Source organism: Panthera leo, chromosome D1 (genome assembly GCF_018350215.1).
Source record: "Panthera leo isolate Ple1 chromosome D1, P.leo_Ple1_pat1.1, whole genome shotgun sequence".
NCBI classification, from domain to species: domain Eukaryota; kingdom Metazoa; phylum Chordata; class Mammalia; order Carnivora; family Felidae; genus Panthera; species Panthera leo.
In genome coordinates this window covers 59,284,869-59,306,107 of record NC_056688.1, presented here as the reverse complement: position 1 = coordinate 59,306,107, position 21,239 = coordinate 59,284,869, and the positions used below count along the sequence as shown (strand labels likewise).

General features: G+C 44.6%; 1 protein-coding gene, 1 long non-coding RNA gene and 1 pseudogene across 4 annotated transcripts in view; 2 read left to right on the top strand and 1 right to left on the bottom strand.

The window, feature by feature from the left end:
* The window catches only part of LOC122199721, a 49,082-nt gene that overhangs the window by 9,284 nt on the left and 18,559 nt on the right, over window positions 1-21,239 (bottom strand). The window contains exons 3-4 of the long non-coding RNA XR_006193603.1: window positions 7,371-7,474; window positions 1,411-1,577 (exon numbers count right to left, since the gene is read on the bottom strand). This is a non-coding gene — a long non-coding RNA (uncharacterized LOC122199721). The remainder of the gene's footprint in view (window positions 1-1,410; window positions 1,578-7,370; window positions 7,475-21,239) is intronic.
* Window positions 1,518-10,477, top strand: LOC122199719 (folate receptor alpha-like). Of its 3 annotated transcripts, none has more exons than XM_042905010.1 (5): window positions 1,518-1,565; window positions 7,061-7,221; window positions 9,445-9,633; window positions 9,782-9,917; window positions 10,060-10,477. In XM_042905010.1, exons 2-5 carry the CDS (start codon window positions 7,069-7,071, stop codon window positions 10,344-10,346), a joined length of 765 nt encoding a protein of 254 aa, XP_042760944.1. In that variant the 5' UTR covers window positions 1,518-1,565; window positions 7,061-7,068; the 3' UTR covers window positions 10,347-10,477. The 3 variants fall into 3 exon arrangements, with proteins under 3 accessions (XP_042760944.1, XP_042760946.1, XP_042760943.1); XM_042905012.1 differs by lacking the exon at window positions 1,518-1,565 and adding an exon at window positions 4,930-5,009; XM_042905009.1 differs by lacking the exon at window positions 1,518-1,565 and adding an exon at window positions 4,931-5,009 and having other exon boundaries at window positions 7,049-7,221.
* LOC122199720 lies at window positions 2,072-3,485 on the top strand (annotated as a pseudogene).

Sequence of the window (21,239 nt, the reverse complement as noted above, 5' to 3'; positions counted from 1 at the left end):
TTGGCTCAGGTCATGATCTCACAGTTCATGGGTTCAAGTCACACCGTCAGGGTCTGTGCTGACAGCTCAGAGCCTAGAGCTTGCTTCTCCCTCTCTCTCTGCCCCTCCCCAGCTTGCACTCTGTCTCTCTCTCTCCCATAAATAAAGATTTTTTAAAAAAGGAAAAAAAGTAAAACAAACACAAAAAATGTCTTACTACATGACAGCCCCTCACCAGAGCTTTAAGGCTTTTCCATGGTATCTGTTGGAAAAACTAAGCTTCAATGGCATAGAAAGCCCTGCCATCCACCCCAACTTAGAGCTCACTCGTGTCAAACTGTTCCCCTTCCATACCATTCACACTTTTCACTTTGGGCCTTTCTCAGGCAATTCTCTTTCTGTGTTCCTGGACGTTCCTTTGTCCTCTGTAGGCTGGCTCCTCATAGCCTCTCAGATTTCAACCTACAATTCCCACTAACAGGACTTCTGACCACTCAACCAAAAGAAGTCATCCAGGCACTTTCTTATCACATTGCTCCAGTCCCTTTCTACAAACACCTACCTACTGTGTTTATCATCTGCTGTCCCTGACAACACAAGCCCTCACAAGTAGCCTATGGAAGCCCAGGGAGGTTAGAGGAGGCTTCCAGAGGAGTAATGTTTGCCAAGCAGAAAACGGAGGGCGGACCGGTATTCCATGGTTATGGTTCAGCATGTACAAAAACTTGGTGGGACCAAAGCACAAGCAAAAATTTCTAGATGGCTGAAATAGAAGTTAAGACGGCAAGGGCAGGAATTGAGGCCAGAGGAGAAACATTGGATTTGCAAGCCTTAGGCTGATGCCCTGAGTGCCTCTCACAAAGCTTCTCTTTCATTCTTTGTGAAAGGATCTGGTTTGGAATGGGACTCAGATCTGAATCCTAGCCCCACCTTGCTGCCTGGGAACCACAGTTTCCACAGCTGATGGGCTGGCACTCAGGTAAAGCTCCAGTTTCTCCCACCCCCACTCCCTGCAGCCCAGGGCCTCTCCCTTTGTAGGCCAAACACCTTCCTGTTATCTTTGTCTGGTCACAGGGCAGCCTACAGATTGGGTTCTACAAGGATGCGGATAGCTCACCTTGCTGATATTAAGCTTCCGGTCCAGGCAGATAACTCTCTTGGGATCTGCTCCAAGGTGGCTGCTTCACCCCCGCCCCAGCACCCAGATCTCAGATTCAGAACCAGGCTTGAGGCTCAACAAGGGCAGGGACTCCCCACAGGTCATAACCCCACCCCCAAATCACCTCCCAGTGGCTGGTTACTTCTGAAGCCATCAGGGCCCAGGGCCTTACTCTCCTGGTGGAGGGGCCACAAAGCCCAGTTAATGATCAGCCCCCAGGGCAGGGGTGGAGGGTGCGGGCAGGGACAAGTCCAATCTGAAAGAGCTCCCACCTTAAGACATTCCTAGATCTCTGGTCATTCTTCCCCAATCAGGAGAAGGCTGTCTGGTCCTATAAAGCCAGAAGAGAGGTCTGAAGGGTCCAACGGTGCCTTATCTGCCAAGGTCTTCAGAGGGCTGAACCCTCCCTGCTTGTCACAGGATTCAAGTAAGGATCACTCTGAGGGAGAGGGAAAGCAGGGCATGAGCTGGGGGTCTCCTGGGAGTCCATTTCTTTGCAGACCCTTTAGGGCTTGGCTGCTCCCCCAGCAATCCCACCCCCTCCCTGTTCCATGGGCCCAGACCTATGGCCTTCCCCAGGGTATTGAGGCTCCATCTTCCTTAAACTTCTATTGCCATCCATAGGTTGATGGCTCCCACATCTGCATCCAACCTAGACCCTTCCTCTAGGCTTTCGTCTCTGTAACCACTTCTCCCTGGGTTGCACACAGGCGCTGTGACAAAATAAAGCTTGGTATTTTCTCGTGCCCAAATTTGCTCCTCTACTCTTCCCTTTCCCCAAAAGCGGTACCACCATGATAAAAGGAAGACTTGTGTCCTTGGCTAGGGTGAGAGAGGTGGGAGGGGTCTACATGAGACCAGACTCTGATGATGCCATAGATGGGGCACCTGTATGGGTAGATGTGGGGGGCAGGAGAGTGGAGGGAGGAGGGCTGGGGCCTGGGGTTCTGGGCATCTGAACATCTGATTGTGCAGCTGGAGGTGAGCAATGCCTGGGGCTGATGAGCTTGGAGGAGTTGCTGGATCTATAAGTTGGGGACTGGAGAGTTCTGTGCTCTCTACAGCTGGCTGGGAGCTTGGAAGCTTGCACTCCAGCCCTTGCCCTGCAATTGGTTCTATCCTGATTCTCTGGGTCTCATTCTCTTCTGTATAACAAGGACAGGGGGTTGGAAGTGGATCAGATTGTTTTAAAGGACTCGGCAACTCAGGCTGCAAGGTTTTATCAGACCTGAGTCTGGGGGAGAAAATGGGGTAAGTGGGGCTGGGGACTGGCCCTAGGCCGGCACTATTAATCCACCCACCTCCTGTGGAAGCTGGCTAGTGTCCACAATAATTGACGTGCAAGAATTAACTGCTGAGTAGGCCGAAGGACCTGCGGTGGGCCCACCTCAGCCACCTCTCTGGCTTGATCTTCCTCTGTGCCTGACTGTGTGCTTAGTCCCGCACCATGGGGCAGCAGGAAAATCGAGTGGCCTATATGAACCCAATAGCAATGGCCAGATCCAGGGGTCCAATCCAGTCTTCAGGGCCAATGACCCAAAATTATCTGAATCGACCAAGGCCTACCTGGGAAGAAGTGAAAGAACAACTAGAGAAGAAAAAGAAAGGCTCCAAGGCATTGGCTGAATTTGAAGAGAAAATGAGAATTGGAAGAAAGAACTGGAAAAACACAGGGAGAAATTATTAAGTGGACGTGAGAGCTCATCCAAAAAAAACAGAGAAAGAAAAAAAAAAAGAAGAAATCTGGTAGGTATTCATCTTCTTCATCAAGCTCTGCTTCTTCCAGCAGTTCTTTGGATTCTGAAGATGAGGATAAAAAACAAGGAAAAAGAAAAAAGAGAAAGAAGAATCATTCACATAAATCTTCTGAAAGCTCCATGTCAGAAACTGAATGGGACAGTAAGGATAGTTTAAAAAAAGAAAAAGAAGTCAAAGGATGCAACTGAGAAAGACAAGGACATTAAAGGACTCAGCAAAAAAGAAAGATGCGTCCTGAAGATAAGCCTTTATCATCTGAGTCCTTATCAGAATCAGATTATGTTGAAGAAGTATGAGCAAAAAAGAAGAAAAGCAGTGAAGAACGAGGAAAAGAAAAAACAAAAAAGAAAAAGAAGCATGAGAAACACAGTAAGAAGAAGAAAAAGAAGGCTGCTAGTTCAAGTCCCGACTTGTCATAATATTAAGAAAAATCAGGATTCCTTTATAAAGAAAGTGCAATGTCTAAGGAAATTTCAACAGTTAAAATTATGACATAATTACTAAAATGCATGAATTTTCTTGTTTTTAGAATTATTACTGGACTATTCAGTAGCCACTCGGATGCCTCTGTGTGAAAGGGCCATAATTGTTGCCTGCTGCTTGAACATCAGTTTTTTCTCTTCCAAGGCTGAACAACTCTGGGAGGTAATACATTGCAGTTGTGCTAGTGGTTAAGATTTGGGAATAAAATTACTATTTTTGACTCGAAGTAGCTAATGATACATCAACAGAAATCGAATCTGGATATATCATTTAAGATGTAATTAGAAATGACCAGATGACTCTAGTTAACATTTTGGAAATAGGGATTACACTGATATTTCAAAATTCTTATTCAGTAGATAAGTGTATTTTAATTTTTCCCCTTATATACTTTTATTTACCTGGGGAAGGAGCTTTGAGGTTTGGCGGGGGGGGGTGGTTTGCTATCTCTTTAGCTAGAAGAGTAGCGTGCCTTTTATCCTCACACATCCTATTTTTGTGGACACAGTAGCCATGCTTCATGGGGAGCTCAGAGCTGGTACGGCAGTCTTGCCCTTAGACATCCTTGGACTCTTGTCACTTGCTGCTTTAAGTGAACCAGAGTAACAGCCTTTTGCAGCACGACAAAGCCCCAAAAGCTCTGGGATTTACCTCCACTTCAATAATACTGAATGTTTTTTAGCATTAGAATGTGTTATAACATTTGAATTAACTTTGACTACACTTTGGCTTTGGAGAGGAATCATTTCAAATAGACACTGATACTTTTTGAACTTGACAGCTAAAGATTCTAAAACGCATGTTTTACACTGTTAGTTTTAACCAGTCAGGAAAATTTTATGTAACCAGCGATAGTTACTTTATTTTTGTATGCATTTTGTTTAGGCTGCCGTGTTTAGCTTTTATTAACTCCTTATTCCTGCTCTTAAATTCCATACTGTGGTTAATGGCATACTTGCCAAGATACTTAGCATGTAAAACAAAAAAGCAGACTTCTAATTTTTTCTTTTTTTTAACAGCTTCATACTGAAGCTGAGTCTTACCATAAACAAGTTGAGTGGCAGGCCTGGTATGCTGTGTCTTGTTACATAAAGCTATTGCCAGAATCTTAGTAAATATAACACTTTAGAAACTTGTCTTTGTATATTCATAACAAATTGTGACAAGTTAAGTGAGAATTACATTATTGCTCTTCCTGTGTCATATTTTACTAAGAGTTTGTGCCTCATATCTACTGCTGAATTGTTTACTAGTAACGTTAAAAGGAATTGAAAAATCATTTTCACTTTACATTTTTATATAATGAGGTAACATGACATATAATTTGATGTACAATTTTGCCTGTTACAGAGGGTGTGCTAATTAGAGTGGTATATGCACAAAACATTTTGGCATGACAAGAGGCTGAATAAATAGCTATTTTACTTAAAAAAAAAAAAAAAAAAAAGAATTAACGGCTGAGTGGCCTTCGCCCGATCCCGGGCTCCACTCCTGGGCCACATTCCCTGCTGCCTGACCTACTGCCCGTCTCCTAGGCCACTAAACTGCGGCTGTGCCCCAGAGTAAGGCAAGGGGGACTGAAGAGCGGAGCAGAGGCCTGAGCCAGACCAGGAACCACTTCCTCTCCCAGGTATGCCACTCCCCACCCCTTTAGTAGAGGCAACACACCCCGCTGTGCTCCCAGCATGTGCTAAAGAATTTGCTGCACCGAGAGGATCCACTTTGCCTAAATCCTAGAGAATCCAGAAGTGGAAGCTAAGGGCCCAGAGCAGGGTCTGCCCAAGGTTAAAACCACAAGCTGGTGTCCACTACCGAACTAGAACCAGCGGACTTTTACCTTTCAGCACAGTGCTGGGTTCTTAGCGCTTCACGTCTGGGGCCCTGGGTTGTGTGTGTTCAGGGTGATGGTGGTTGGTGGGGGCACAGCTGCACCAGTATCTGAAGCTGAGACTAGGAATGTGGAGAGCAACTTGCAGAGAGCATAGGTTGCAGGGAGAAGAGAGCTCTGACTCTAGAGAGCAACCACCACAGCAAGAAAAACTACTGACCGACCAGGTGGGGCCCACCAAGCCTGGGGAAGGGCCTTCTCAGCCTCCACCCAGGCCTCCCTAGTACTCCCCATCAGCGGCCCCCATGAAAGCCTCAGCACAGCGAAGGTGCAAGGGACAAAGCTGAAGGAGCTCTGGAATCGAGGGGCCTGTATCAATCTTGGGGGGTCTCTATTATGGTAGGTGGGGCACATCCCTCAGCCTGAGCCAACTGATGACACAATCCGTGCCCAGCTGACTCTCATTTGTTAGGGTTTTCTCCCCTACATTTAGTGCTCAGATGAGGACGCTAAAGCTCAAGATAATTTGAGTTATTTTCCCCCAAGGTCAAGCCAGAGGTGGTGTGTTAGGGCTGAGAACTGTGCTCTAAACTGCTAGACCGTGTTTCCCCAAAGAGCCTGATCCAAAGAGTCACCTGGTGCTCCCGAGAGTACTGATTTGTCTTGTGACCCAATCAGTGAGTGATTGGGTCATTAGAAGGATGATTGGGTCCTGGAATGAATGAATTACCAAGTGAGAGAATGAATAAACACTGGAGTAAATAGAGCAGCAGAATATTGGATTGTGGAAAGGTGAGGGGCGAGGAGGAGAGGGGAGGTGGGAATTCAATTCCAGGTTTCCCAAGCCCTGCCAGGCAGTCAGCCTGGAGGCCACCCAGCTCAGGTCCCGTCCAGGAGGCCAAGGAAGCTGCCTGAGCTCCACAGGACAGGGCGGGGAGGGCAAGGCAGTGTGGAGACAAGGCAACTTTGAGCAGAGGGGCGTGTGCGCTTTGGGAGCCATGGGAAATGAATGCCAAACTTTAGGAGAGCCCAGGCGCCTGGTGACCGGTGGGGTGAAGGAACGGTCAGTTCCCTCCCAAAGTTCAGTGTCTGAATTCAGAGGATTCAGGTGCTACGAAAGCCAAAGGGAGGCCAGCTCTGTGGTCGGGGGCAGGAACCTCCCCAAGGCCCCGGAGGCTGTCCAGCTGGCTGCCCACAGCCCTCTGTGCCCTGGGACATTCCCCGTGGTGCAGGATCTCCAGGAGAGGCCAAATGATGAGGCTGGGAAGGGCTGGAACTGGGGCTGGGTTTTGTTGTCTTGTTTTAAACTTAGGTCTGCGGCTTATCTGGAGCTCCAAAACTGAGGTTATTGTCAAAGTTTGCACGAAGTCATTTGGTGTCAAAATCTGACCTGAAAATTAATGTGAGGTTATTATAGTTTTTATTTCTCCCACCAGTGTAGCTATTTCAGCACAGAATGTATGCTTGACTGTTGCGTGCAGGTGAATTGTATTACTTTTACAAAATCCTAAATACTTGAAATTCTGAAACACTTGCCTCCAAGGATTTCAAACAAGACTGTGGACCTATGGCAATCTCCCGGCTATTTCTTCATTTTGCCCAAACCCCATCCCTTAGTTTCATCATTTGATCCTCCTGTCCACCTGGAGAAGTCACTAATGACACTAGCAAGGACTGTCCCAGAGGGCGGTGTCTGATCCCACCCCTCCCTGAGGCTATGAAGACAGGGGTAGGGGTGGGGCATGACCCGGCCCAGGCTTCTTGGAGGCTCCACCCACCTGGGGCTGTTCCCACACACCTGGAGGCCCCACCTCTGCTTTCCTTGGTGCCACTGACCACAGGTCTTCCTTCAGACACTGACATGGCCCAGCTGGTGACAACAGAGTTGCTGCTCCTTCTGGCGGGGGTAGCTGCAGTGTGGGCAGCCCGGCCCAGGACTGAGCTTCTCAATGTCTGTATGGATGCCAAGCACCACAAGGAAAAGCCAAGCCCAGAAGATGAGCTGCATGAGCAGGTGGGCGGAGGGGTGATCCGAGGTGGGGAGGTGCTGACTCAGGAAGAGGGCAGCCAGAGATAGAAGCATCAAACCCTTTCCATGGTGGAGGCAGGAAGGCCACCTGAGAGACTTTGAGTTTGCACTAATGCGGGCAACTACTGGCTTACCACATACTGTGTGCCCAGTGTCGCCAGTACAATGCCAGCACCTCAGCTCCTTGGTTGTTGGGTTTCCGCGTTACACAGATCAGGAAGCACGTCCAGAGAGGAGCCTGGGAAATGACACAGAGAGACCCGTCAGACACATCAGACCCATGGGCTGATTTTGATTTCAGAGTTTAGACAGGAACTGACCCAAGAATCTGAGAGCAGCAAGTGCACACAACACATTGTGGTTTCTTTCCCTCCAGCCCCAAACAGCTCGAGAAAAGTAGATTTCTCACGGTCTTGAGGCTGGGTGTGAGGCACATTGATTCATGCATCTAGCAATCATTTCCACTGGGGCTCTTGACCTTTTTTGTTGGACCTGAGGTCTCTTTTCTATGAAAATTATTTTGTCACAACCCCCTTTTTTTTTTTTAACGTTTATTTATTTTTGAGACAGAGAGAGGCAGAGCATGAACGGGGGAGGGGCTGAGAGAGAGGGAGACACAGAATTGGAAACAGGCTCCAGGCTCCGAGCCGTCAGCCCAGACCCCGACTCGGGGCTCAAACTCACGGGCCGTGAGATCATGACCTGAGCCGAAGTCAAGGCGGACGCTTAACCGACTGAGCCACCCAGGCGCCCCATGTCACAACCCCTTTAATATCCTGGACCTATCTAAGCATTAAAAAAGCAATATGATGCATAACTGTAAAGAAAACACAAAAGGGAAGTCACTTGTAAAATGCATTCCAATATGTAAATGTTCATTTTTTTTTAAATTTTTTTAACGTTTATTTATTTTTGAGACAGAGAGAGACAGAGCATGAACAGGGGAGGGGCAGAGAGAGAGAGGGAGACACAGAATCTGAAACAGGCTCCGGGCTCTGAGCGGTCAGCACAGAGCCCGATGCGGGGCTCTAACTCACGGGCCGCGAGATCATGACCTGAGCCGAAGTCGGACGCTTAACCGACCGAGCCACCCAGGCGCCCCTGTAAATGTTCATTTTGACCTCAGTAGCAGATAATGATCACAGTCCCCAGTTAGTGCTTGCTCAGAATCACTGAGCCTGCAGCTAAGTGATGGTGTAACTTGCATACTTTGAGCAGCCTTGATTTTAACTTCTTTTAAAGTGCACTTTTTTTTGTTTTTATTGTGGTTTTTTAAGCTTTTTAAAACAATGTTTATCTTATTTATTTTTGAGAGAGACAGAGACAGAGATAGAGCATGAGCAGAGGAGGGGCAGAGAGAGGGGGAGACAGAATCCAAAGCAGGTTCTGTGCTGCCAGCACAGAGCCCCATGCAGGGCTCGAACTCACAAACCGTGAGATCCTGACCTGAGCCAAAGTCAGTCACTTAAGCAACTAAACCACCCAGGCGCCCCTAAAGAGCACATTTTAATATTTTGTTTTTAAACTGAATTCTAAACTATGGGTTTTCATTCATTCACTGTTTTGAGTATTTATGTAATTAGATCTATTCTGAGGTTCCAATTTATTTAGCTTGCCTCCTCACCTCTGGGTCTTTGTCACCTTCTAAATGAGGCTTGTCTGACAAGTCTAGAAAACTGCCCTTCCCCATCCCTCTCCCCTGCTTAATCTCTTTCCAAAGCAGTTGATGAGTTTTCATTGTTATGTCTCTACCTTCTGGGTTAGAGTAAGTAGGAGCTCAATAGAGATTTGGATTATTGAATTTTATAATGGCTGCACTTCCCCCAAAGAGGGTCCCCCAGTGGCAAGTATTTCTCTGAAAGATTGACTGTGTTAGGGGATAAAAGAGGGAGGAGTCTTGGTAGCTCAGTGAGTCAAGTGTAGGACTCTTGATTTCAGCTCAGGTTATGATCTCATAGTTCATGGGATCAAGCCCAATGTCAGTCTCTGTACTGACAGCACAGAGCCTGCTTGGGATTTTCTCTCTCTCCCTCTCTCCTTCTCTCTCTCTCTCTCTTTCTCTCTCCCACCCCCAAGTAAATAACTAAACATTAAAAAATAAATAAATAAATAAATAATTTAAAAAAGACTAAAGGGGGAGAGGCTGCACATGGGAATACTGTGGCTGTGCCAGGCATGGGAGTTAGTGCCTGTGTCTCCCCCACCCAGTGCAGCCCCTGGAAGAAGAATTCCTGCTGCTTTGCCAACACCAGCCGGGAAGCCCATAAGGACATTTCCTACCTGTACAGATTCAACTGGGACCACTGTGGACAGATGGCACCTGCCTGCAAACAGCACTTCATCCAGGACACCTGCCTCTATGAGTGCTCCCCCAACCTGGGGCCCTGGATCCAGCAGGTATGAGTGTGCTCCCCTGGACCCCCAACTTTGCAGAGGACCTGAGCCTCCCAGACAACTCCTCGGGCTGCCTCTCCAGCTCTCTCTTCAGGGCAGAGCTGCCGAGAATCTTGAACCTGAGCCCTTTTTCTCCACTCACCTCTCCCAGGTGAACCAGAGCTGGCGCAAAGAACGCATCCTGAACGTGCCCCTGTGCAAGGAGGACTGTCAGCAATGGTGGGAGGACTGTCGCACGTCCTACACCTGCAAGAGCAACTGGCACAAGGGCTGGGACTGGAGCTCGGGTGAGGGCCTGGGCAGGTCAGGGAGGGAGAGATTTGGAGGCAGAGGTGTGGGGTGTGGAGCTGGCATATTGGGGCTGTGAGATTGGCGGAAACAAAGTTAGTTCTGGGCCCAGTGGCTAAAGGTCTTCCATCTTCCCTACAGGGCATAACCGGTGCCCAGTGGGAGCTGCCTGCCACCACTTCCATTTTTATTTCCCCACACCTGCTGCTCTGTGCAGTGAAATCTGGAGCCACTCCTACAAACTCAGCAACTACAGCCGAGGGAGCGGCCGCTGCATCCAGATGTGGTTCGACCCGGCCCAGGGCAACCCCAACGAGGAGGTGGCCAGGTTCTATGCCTTGGCCATGAGTGCTGGGGCCATGCCCCATGGGATTGGGCTTCTCCTGCTCAGCCTGGTCCCCATGCTGCAACTCTGGTTGCTCAGCTGAGCTCCTTTTACCTTGTGATACCTGCACAGCCCTGCCCTGTTCAGCCCCATAGCTCCCAGCTATTCACTTCCTGTTCCTTGGATGGGGGCGGGGCTCTGACCCACATTTGAATAAACCAGACACCTAACATGTATTAAGTGAATTCTTTGGGTGTGAAATGGGAATGTGACTTTTGCTTTCAGGTTCCCGCTGATTGAAGCCAGTTAGACTTGGTCAGTTCCAAGTTCTGAAACTTACTATGAACTTTCTAGATGTTTAACTGCGCTTATAACCTAGGACATATTCATAGCTCTCAATTTCATTTTTTGTTACAGCTCTAATCTAGAGCCAGGCCCAGAATTTTATGTTATGTTATGTTATGTTATGTTATGTTATGTTATGTTATGTTATGTTATGTTGTTATGTTATGTTATGTTATTTTTTTAAGTTTATTTTTCACAGAGAGAGAGAGAGACACAGAGAGAGAGAGAGAGAGAGAGAGAGAGCGAGCATGGGTGGGGGAGGGGCAGAGATAGGGAGACACAGAATCTGAAGCAGGCTCCAGGCTCTGAGCTGTCAGCACAGAGCCCGATGCGGGGCTCGAACTCACGCACCTCGAGATCATGACCTGAGCCGAAGTAGGACGCTCAGCCGACTGAGCCACCCAGGCGCCCCAAGGCTCAGAATTTTAGAATTTGAATTGGACCTATGTCCCCCCCCCCCCCCCAGGTTGACTATTCTGCTCCGTGCTCAGCTCTCCAATAGAAGAGAGAGGAATGGGTGTGCCTGGCATGTTCTGGATGTATGGCTGGATAGAGGTGAAGAGGTTCAGCAAGAGCCATTCCTCACCAACAGCTAACACCCACAAAGCACTATCTACCAGGCACTATCCTAAATGCTTTACATTTATTCCTATAGGGTATATAGACTGTTGTGTGCCTTGTACATATGTGGAAATGGCCACATAAATTAAGAAATATGGCTAAAACTGTCCCCTGCATAAAAGCTGAGATTCCAACTCAGGCAATCTGACTCTTGAGAATAAATTCTTTCCCCTGCAGACTGGGTAAATATGTGTATCTTGAAGGGATAATGGACCTCATGCTTAACCAGACTTGTGCGCTTGAGCTGGTCTAGCAGAGCCAGGAATGGAACCCAAACCTAGCTCCTAGATCAGGTTCCAAACCAATAATTTGACAGACTTTTAGGCAGTGTTTTCACATTAAGCATAGGTTGTAGCAGTTATAATAAGCTAGGTTAAAAAAAATAATAAGCTAGGCTATGTTACAGTAACATCTCAAATATCTCCCTGGCACAACTAACATTTCTTATTCAAGCCACAGAGTTTAATGTGGGTTAAGCAGGGTTGGGGAGGGGGGATTTCTGCATGGCACTCAGGGATTCCCAAGGTTGAGGGAGGCTCCATCTCATCGTACACTTCCATGAGACAGGCATAGGAAACTTGGTGAATTCTCTACAGGCTTACAAAACTTCCACCCATCACTAATTTTGATGGCCACATCAAGTCATTGCCATGACTAACTTCCAGGAGGCGAGGAAAATACAATGCTAACAAGTTCTTGGAAGGAGAGGGGGAGCAGAATGTTTGTCAAAAGACCTACCAACTTGTAATGTTATGGTCAGTTTATGTTTCTGGCATGGTCGTGGTTACCAATTTAACTTTTCAGCTTGATTCAGGTAAGAAAGAGAACCAGCCCTTTGAACCCTATGCAAAGAACTACATCAACATGAAAAGTGGAGCGTTCCACTGGCCACCATCCTAGGTGGTCTTGCAAACAAGGCCAACTGATGTATTACATTTAATATGGAACCAATGATACTATTTACAAACGCAACTTATTTATAGATGTGTTAGAATGAGTGAAATTTGGGGCACCTGGGTGGCTCAGTTGGTTGAGCATCTGACTTAGGCTCAGGTTGTGATCTCACCACTCATGAGTTCGAGCCCGGCATTGGGCTCACTGGTGTTAGTGTGGAGACTGTTTCAGCTCTTCTGTCCCCCCCCTCTCTGTCCCTTTCCTGCTTGAGCTCTCTCTTAAAAATAAATAAATCTTAAAAAAAAAAAAAAAAAGAATGAGTGAAATTTAAGATCGGTATCACCTCAAGCCAACATGCCTTATTAAAAGCTTATTGTGCTGTTTCTGAACCATGTATAAGAATACTTGTCTGAGTCCCACTTTCTGGAGTTGCCATTCTCAAGTTCTGAGGAGTCATTAGCTTGCAGAATGTATTAATAATTTTCCATATTAAGATCTCCTCAGCAGCGGTACTGGCATAAGGATTGACATAGAGATTAATGGATCAGAACTGAGAGTCCAGAAATAAATCCTTATATTTATATTTAATTGATATTTGACAAAGGTGCTAAGGCAATTCATCGGGGGGAAAGGATAGTCTGTTCAACAAATGTGTTGGGACAACTGATTATCCACATACAAAAAGGTGAACTTATGGTATGACCTTCAAGTCATACCATATACAGAAAATTAACTCAAAAAGATCATAGACTTAAATGTGACAGCCAAGGGGCACCTGGGTGGCTTAGTGGGTAAGTGTACAACTTCAGCTCAGGTCATGATCTTGCCCTTCATGAGTCAGAGCTCCATGTTGGGCTCTGGGCTGACAGTTCAGAGCCAGAAGCCTGCTTTAGATTCTGTCTCCCTCTCTGTCTGCCCCTCCCTCACTTGCACTCTCTCTCTGTCTCTCAAAAATAAATAAATGTTAAAAAAGAAGTCTTTTTAAGTGTGACAGCTAAAACAAAATTTCTAGAAGAAAACAAGAGAAAAGTTAACAGACGTTGCGTTAGGCAAAGATTTCTTAGATTAAAACTTCTAGGGGTGCCTGGGTGGCTCAGTCGGTTGAGTGTCTGACTTCAGCTCAGGTCATGATCTCACACTCCGTGAGTTTGAACCCCACGTTGGGCTCTGTGCTGACAGCTCGGAGCCTGGACCCTGCTTCAGATTCTGTGTCTCCCTCTCTCTCTGCCCCTCCCCTGCTCATGCTCTGTCTCTCTCTGTCTCAAAAATAAAACATTGAAAAAAAAAAAAACTTCTACTGGGCCGCCTGGCTGGCTCAGTCAGTGGAGCATGCAACTCTTGATCACAGGGTCATCAGTTCTGGCCCTATGTTGGGTGTAGAGACTATTTAAAGAAAAAAAATCTCAAAAAAAAAAAAAAAAGCTTCTACCTATTCTAAGATGGACAGTGTATTTTTTCTTTCTTTCTTTCTTTCTTTTTTTCTTTCTTTCTTTCTCTTTCTTAAAAATAAATAAACATTAACAATTTTTTCAAGAAAATTAAAAGACAAGTTACAGACTGGAGGAAATATCTGGAAAACACGTATCTGATAAAGGATTTGTATCCATAATATATAAATAATGCTTACCACTCAATAGTTAGAAAACAAACAACTCAATCAAATAATGGGCAATAGAATGAACAGACATCCCATCAAAGAAGTTACACAAATGGCTAATAAGAATGTGAAAAGATGCTTGATACCATTCATTAGTCATTAGAAAAATGTAAATTAAAACCACAATAAGATACCATTTCATACCCACTAGAATGTTTATAGTAAAAAAGGCAATAACAAATGTTGGCAAGGATGTGGAGAAATTGGAACTCTGATACATTGTTGAAAGAGAGGTAAAATGGTGCTGTCTTTTGGAGAACTGTGTGGCAGTTTCAAAAACAGTTACATGTAAGACTGCCTTACAACTCAGCAATTCCACTTCTAAGCATCTACCCAAGAGAAATGAAAATATACATCCACATAAACACTTGTATGTGAATGTTCATAGAAGCATTATTCAGAGGAGTGCCTGGGTGGCTCAGTCAGTCGAGCGTCCGACTCTTGATCTGGGCAGGGTCATGATCTCACAGTTCATGTGTTTGGGCCCCGCATTACGCTCTGTGCTGATAGTGTGGAGCCTGCTTGGGATTCTCTGTGTCCCTTTCTCTCTGCCCCTCCCTTGCTCATGCTCTATCTCTCTCAAAATAAATAAATAAGCATTAAAAAAAAGAAGCATTATTCAGAATAGGTCAAGACTTAAAATAACCTAAATGTCTATCAACCAGACAATGTATAGACAAAATGTATTTTACCCATACAATGGAATATTATTCAGCAATAAAAAGTAACAAACTACTGACACATGCTAATGTCATGGATGAACCTTAAAAACACTATGTTAAGTGAAACTCCATTTGTATGAAAATTCCAGAAAAGGCAAATTTATAGAGACAAAGTAGATTAGTGGTTGCCTAGGGCTGGGATTTGGGAACCAAGATTAATTATAAATGGACATGAGGGGGCATGAACATTTTCTAAAACTCATTTGTGGTGAGGTTGTACCACTTGGCAAAATATTTGTAAACTTTAAATAAGTAAATTTTATGATCTGTAAAAGAGTGAATGATTACCTATATGATACTCTCCCCTGCAATGGTAGCATATAGAGGATCTTAAATGATTCTAAATTTCTGTGGGGTGTGTTCATGAGGTGACAGATTCTGAGGAATTCAGAATCTGGCTCCACAAAAATCTATCATCTGAGCCAAACTCGATCCCATCATAAACTTTGAGAGATGAGGTGCTTCGGTGGCTCAGTTGGTTGTGTGTCTGATTCTTGATTTGGGCTCAGGTCATGACCACAGGGTTGTGGGATGGAGCCCCACATTAGATTCTCTCTCTCTCCCTCTGCCCCTCTCCCCCATTCATGTGCTCTTTATTTTTATTTAAAAATTTTTAATGTTTATTTATTTTTGAGAGAGAGAGAGAGAGAGAGAGAGAGTACGAGCAGGTGAGGGGCAGAGAGAGAGGGAGACACAGAATACGAAGCAGGCTCTAGGCTCTGAGCTGTCAGCACAGAGCCCAGTGCAGGGCTGGAATTCATGAGCTGTGAGATCATGACCTGAGCCGAAGTCAGACGCTTAACCGACTGAGCAACCCAGAAGCCCCACCTGCTCTTTAAAATCAAAAACAACAAAACTTTGAGAGACTGGTTGGGAAAATGCAGCAATCAAGGAGGGACTCTGTGCTTGGTGTGGTATGGACAGTACCAGTAGAGATATTTAGGAGTGTGGCCCATTGACCAAGGGTTTTTTTTAGAGAAAGGGTTTATTCCAGCTGGCACAAGTATGGTCTATTAAATTGAGGGTTAGAAACCAGAGCCAGGAGAGAAAAAGGGCTACATCATATGACTAATGAAAAAAAGATCATGAAGCACATTACCAAAAATACCAACACAACAGCCACAACCATATTGCCTTCTCAATTTCACTAATTCCTTTAAAAATATTCCTGCTTCTTGTCTGTGGGTTAGCTTCTCCCTCCATAGAAGTCTTCTGTTTTAGGACTGAAATTTTTCTGGAAACCTCAAGCCTCACAGCTCCAATGTGTTGCACTGTCCAAGGGTCAGCTATGGTGGTGATGTCAGACCCATGAGTCTGTTCTCCTGTCAAGTATGGCAGAATCTTTGGGAAAACAAAAGGAGAGAATAGAACCTCCTTGTTGGCAGGACCGAATGATCTAGAGACCTACTGATGTCCAATATCAGAGTGAAAGAGAAAAGCTTCTTCGAGGAGAAAGACAACAGAGCATGAAGCTACTGGTGACTGCTGCATTTCATGAAGTCTCAGTTGATGGCTACTCTGAAGAGGAAATATTATTAGGATCTGGGGAAGGAGAGTTACCTTTGCAACCAACTTATTTTTTTTTTTTAATTTTTTTTTAACGTTTATTTATTTTTAAGACAGAGAGAGACAGAGCATGAACAGGGGAGGGGCAGAGAGAGAGGGAGACACAGAATCTGAAACAGGCTCCAAGCTCTGAGCTGTCAGCACAGAGCCCGACGCGGGGCTCGAACTCACGGACTGTGAGATCATGACCTGAGCCGAAGTCGGACGCTTAACCGACCAAGCCACCCAGGCGCCCCTGCAACCAACTTATTTTTGATGATTCTATTTGTCCTTCCTTACTTGCCTTGAGCTCTGGGTGATATGGACAGTGGATATATTTAGAAATCTTGAGGGCCTTACAGTCTATTGTGTAAGATGTACACCAAACTTACTATCGATAATAAAAAGTTATTTTAAACGAAGGCATAAAATGATCTTGGAAATAAATTTGTTGATAGGCATCATGCAAGCCCTTGCATGTGAACATGAGTATGTTTTTACCAATTTGGGAAAGTTTGCAGTCACTGACCATTCACAGCCACAAACTTCACCCTGTAGAAAAGTCTTCTGGAAAGGATGAGCTCCTCTCTTGGCTTTGACATCTTTCTCTACATTATGGACATGATGAACAAGGCAGATTTTGTTTGTTTGTTTGTTTTGAGAGGGAGAGAGCGAGTGAGCATGTGAGCAGAGAGGGGCAGAGAGAAAGAGGGAGAGAGAAAATCCCAAGCAGGCTCCACGCTGTCAGCACAGAGCCCCAAGTGGGGGCTCAATAGTACAAACCGTGAGATCATGACCGGAGTGGAAACTAAGAGGTGGTGCTCAACTGACTGAGTCACCCAGGTGCCCCAAGGCAGCTCTTTAGAATACTGATAGCTAATTTTAAAAACATGGAGCATACCGACCATACCGAATTATTTTTAGCATCCCTCCTTGTAGCCTTTCCTTCTGAGTGCCAGGCAGTGAGAAAGCAAATTTTTTTGTGTATTCTAACAGCTTCCAGGGAAGCATCAAGATGATTTTGGTGTAAAAGATGCCTTGATAATTTTGTTATTCTGAATTTAGGGGCTGATCGTGCATAAGGGAAACAGAAAAAAAAAAGTGTTGTCAGGAAATAACCTCAGCCTCAGTCGTGTTATTAATAAGAACATTATATTTTATAATTTTATATTTTAGAACATTAAAAATGTTAACTTCTCCAGAAGTGAGGAACCCTAATGTTTTCTGTTCTCTCTTGACCCAAGGGGATGGATAATGTGAGTCGTGAAAACTTAACATGCTTTCTAAGAAGTGAAAGTTCACTTTCACATTATGCAAGGACTTAAGCTGTGCTATAAGGAGAAAACACACCAAAATAACTTTTATTTCTTCATGTTAAGTATAGACTGTATACTCAAAGACCATTTCGCTTTTTCTTTTTTTTAAGTAGGCTTCACTCCCAGTGTGGAGCCCAACATGGGGCTTGAACTTACTATCCAGAGATCAAAACCTGAGCTGAGATCAAGAGTCAGACACTTAACCCGACTGAGCCACACAGGTGCCCCTCAAAGACCATTTTTCTTATGAGTGACCATAGCATCTAAACATTGATACTTCTTAAAGTACAAGTAGTCTGAAGAAGCACTTCTGGAATGGCGGAGTAAAGACATCTGAAAATCTGCTTCTCCATAAAAGCAATAATACTGGTAAAAATTGTCAAAATCAAGTTTTTAGGAGTCTGGAAACCAAGGCTTTCAAAAATCGAAGGAGAATTTGTTTAAGAAAAACGGTCGAATGTCAGTAGGAACAGTGAATTTTGACCGGCTTCTTCCCCATCCTCCTCTCCCCAACTCCACAGGAGCTCCACAAATCCTCAGTCTCTCAACTACACTAGCTTTGAAAAACAGTGGCCTAGCAGCCACTAGAGGGGGCAGCATGGGTGTGGAACTCCCCAAACAGCCCCATCCCTAGAGAACTGTCACCGTTTGATCTATCTGTAAGCTCCCTTGAAGAGTCCCATTCATAGCACTAGTCTTTATTTGACCTGATTCAGAACTCTCACAGTAAGAAACTCTATTTTGTTTGTCTAAACAATTAGCAGCAAATTGTTTGACGTCCCAGCTGCCGGAGGCAGAAACACCAGCTGAAGCAAACAAGAGGCTGGCTAAAAAACTTAAGAGGAATATTGGGGAATGAAATGTCGATGGAGGGCTATGAAATCTCTGATTACCTCGGGATCTAGAAATCTGCAAATGTTTACAGAACTGTGAGCACATCCAGGAAATACCCGAGGAAGTTCCAATCTCTCCATCAACTCTGGTGAGCTTGAGGTCCTGCTCATGCAGGAAGTGAGGAATAAGGCAGAGTAAACTGCCAGAGTGTTGAAGGCTTGCCTGAACCCTTGGTAAAAAGTAGGAAACTTACTGCTTCAAGGAATTTAATGAAATTTCTGTCCAATCATTAACTGACCACTAAGCAAACCAGGCAGAAACTTCAGCGACCGCATATGACAAAGAAAATAAGACTCTACAGAATTAGCCCATGAAAGTTGATAAACAAATAAGCAGCAACAACTCAAGCCATAGTTGGGGAGATCTGATTTCCAGAGTTGCCATCTTACATTAATTAAAACACCCAATTTTTGAGGACTTAGTTGGCTCAGTTGGTGGAGTGTGCAATTCTTGATCTTGGGGTTGTGAGTTCAAGCCCCACATGGAATGTAGAGATTAAAAAGAAAATCTTTTTTAAAAATTACCCAATTTTCAACAAAAAATATGAGACATGCAAAGAAACAGGAAAGTGTGAGTCATACACAGGGGGGAAAAAAAGCACTCAGAATAAACGGTCCCTGAGGAAGCCCAGACACTGGACTTATTAGACAAAGACTTTAAACCAGCTATTATAAGCAAGAAGTAGGGTGGCTGGCTGGCTCAGTAGGCAAAGCGTGACACTCTTAACCTCAGGATCATGAGTTCAAGCCTCGTGTTGAGCGTAGAGCCTACTTTTTTTTTTTTTTTAAAAAAAAGAGGAAACTATGTCTAAAGAATTCAAGGAAATATGAAAATGATGTCTCACTAAATAGAGAACGTCAATAAAGAAATAAAAATCACTGGGATGCCTGGCTGGCGCCAGTCAGTAAAACATGTGACTCTTGATCTCAGGATCATGTGTTCAAACCCCACATTCGGCATGGAGCCTACCTAAAAAATAAAAATAAATTAAAAAAAGAAATAAAAATTATTTAAAAACTGAAATAGAAATTAGGGTAGAACAGTACAATAACTGAAATGAAATATTTACTAGAAACTGCTCAACTTGATAAGGAATATCTACCAAAAAACCTAGAGCTAACATACTTTTTTTTTGAGAGAGAGTGCGAGCACAAGTGGGGGAGATAGGCAAGGGGGAGAGAGAGAGAGAGAGAGGGAGGGAGAGAGAGAATCTTAAACAGGCTCCGTGCTCGGCACAGAGCCCAATACGGGGTTTGATCCCACGATGCTAGGAACCCTTGGTTCCCCAACCCAACCCAATCAAGAGTTGGAGGTAGAGCTAACATACTCAATGGTGAGAAACTTGAAGCTTTAAGATCAGGTAGAAGGTAAGGAGGTCCCTTTCACTTCTCAGCATTGTACTGAAAGTTCTAGCTAATGCATCAGGATGATCAGGATGAGAAAAGGAAATAAAAGGTACAGATTGGGAAGGAAGAAATAAAGTGTCCTTGTTCATAGATGACATATTCATCTATAAAGAAAATCTGGGGCACTTGGGTGGCTCAGCTGGTTAAACATCTGACTTCTGCTCGGGCCATGATCTCGCGGTTTGTGAGTTGAAGCCCCACATCAGGCTCTGTGCTGACAGCTCAGAGCCTGCTTTGGATTCTGTGTGTGTCTCTCTCTGTTCCTTCCCCACTCACCCTCTGTCTCGCTCTGTCTCTCAAAAATAAATAGACATTTAAAAAAATTAAAAGAAAAAAGAAAATCTGAAGAAATGACAAAAAAATTTCTGGCACTAATAAGTGATTATAGCAAGATTGAAGGATATAAAGTTAATATGTGGAGGTCAACTGCCTTCCCACATACTAGCAATGAACAAGTGGAATTTGAAATTAAAAAATATATATCATTCATAATAGCATCTGGAAAAAAATGAAATACATAGGTATAAATCTAACAAACTATGTATAAAATCTATGTGAGGAAACTATGAAATTGATGAATGAAATCAAGGAATTAAATAAAGGAGACATATTTCATGTAAGGAAGACTCAATATCGTCAAGATGTCAGTTGTTCCCAACTTGATCTATAGATCCAATGTCATCCCAATCAAAATCCCAGCAAGTTACTTGGTAGATATTGACAAACTGAGCCTACAGATTATGTGGAGATGCAAAAGACCCAGAACAGCCAGCACAATATTGAGAAGAACAAAGTTGGATAAATGACAATACCTGACTTCAAAACTTACTGCAAAGCTACAGTAATCGAGACAATGTGGGCGGCACCTGGGTGGCTCAGTCGTTAAGCGGCAAGCATCCCACTTCAGTTCAGGTCGTGATCTCGGGGCTCATGAGTTGAGCCCCGCATCGGGCTCTCTGCTATCATTGAGGAGGATGCTTTGGATCCACTGTCTCCCTCTCTCTCTGACCCTCCCTCACTAGCTTTCTCTCTCTCTCTCAGAAAATAAACACGCACAAAAAAGACAATGTGGTATTGGCAAAAGAATAAACAAACGGATTAATGACACAGAGAGTCCACAGATACACTCACATAAGTATAATCAACTGCTCTTTGACAAAGGGACAGTGGCAATAAAATGGAGCAAAGAGAATCTTTTCAACAAATGTTGCCAGGACAACTGGACATCACATACAAAATGATAAATCTGGATACACGTCACACTTTTTGTGAAGGCACAGGAAGTAATTGAAAATGGATCACAGACTTGAATAGATCACAGATGCAAAACTATAAAACTCCTAGGAGATGATGTATAAGAAAATCTAGGTGACCTGGGTTTTGTGATGACTTTTTTTTTTTAATGTTTACTTTATTTTATTTTTTGAGAGAGATTCAGAGCACAAGCAGGAGAGGGGCAGAGAGAGGGGAGACACAGAATCCGAAGCCGGCTCCAGGCTCTGAGCTGTCAGCACAGAGCCTGACGCGGGGCTTGAACTCATGACCCTGAGATCAAGACCAGAGCTGAGATCAAGAGGTGGATGCTTAACCAGCTGA

What these genes read in the sequence shown, in the direction of transcription:
- LOC122199719 (XM_042905010.1), top strand. Translation starts at nt 7,069, where the DNA reads ATGGCCCAGCTGGTGACAACAGAGTTGCTGCTCCTTCTGGCGGGGGTA. An exon ending in AAGATGAGCTGCATGAGCAG is followed by an intron (nt 7,222 to 9,444) that starts GTGGGCGGAGGG and finishes TCCCCCACCCAG; the next exon opens with TGCAGCCCCTGGAAGAAGAA. An exon ending in GGGCTGGGACTGGAGCTCGG is followed by an intron (nt 9,918 to 10,059) that starts GTGAGGGCCTGG and finishes TCTTCCCTACAG; the next exon opens with GGCATAACCGGTGCCCAGTG.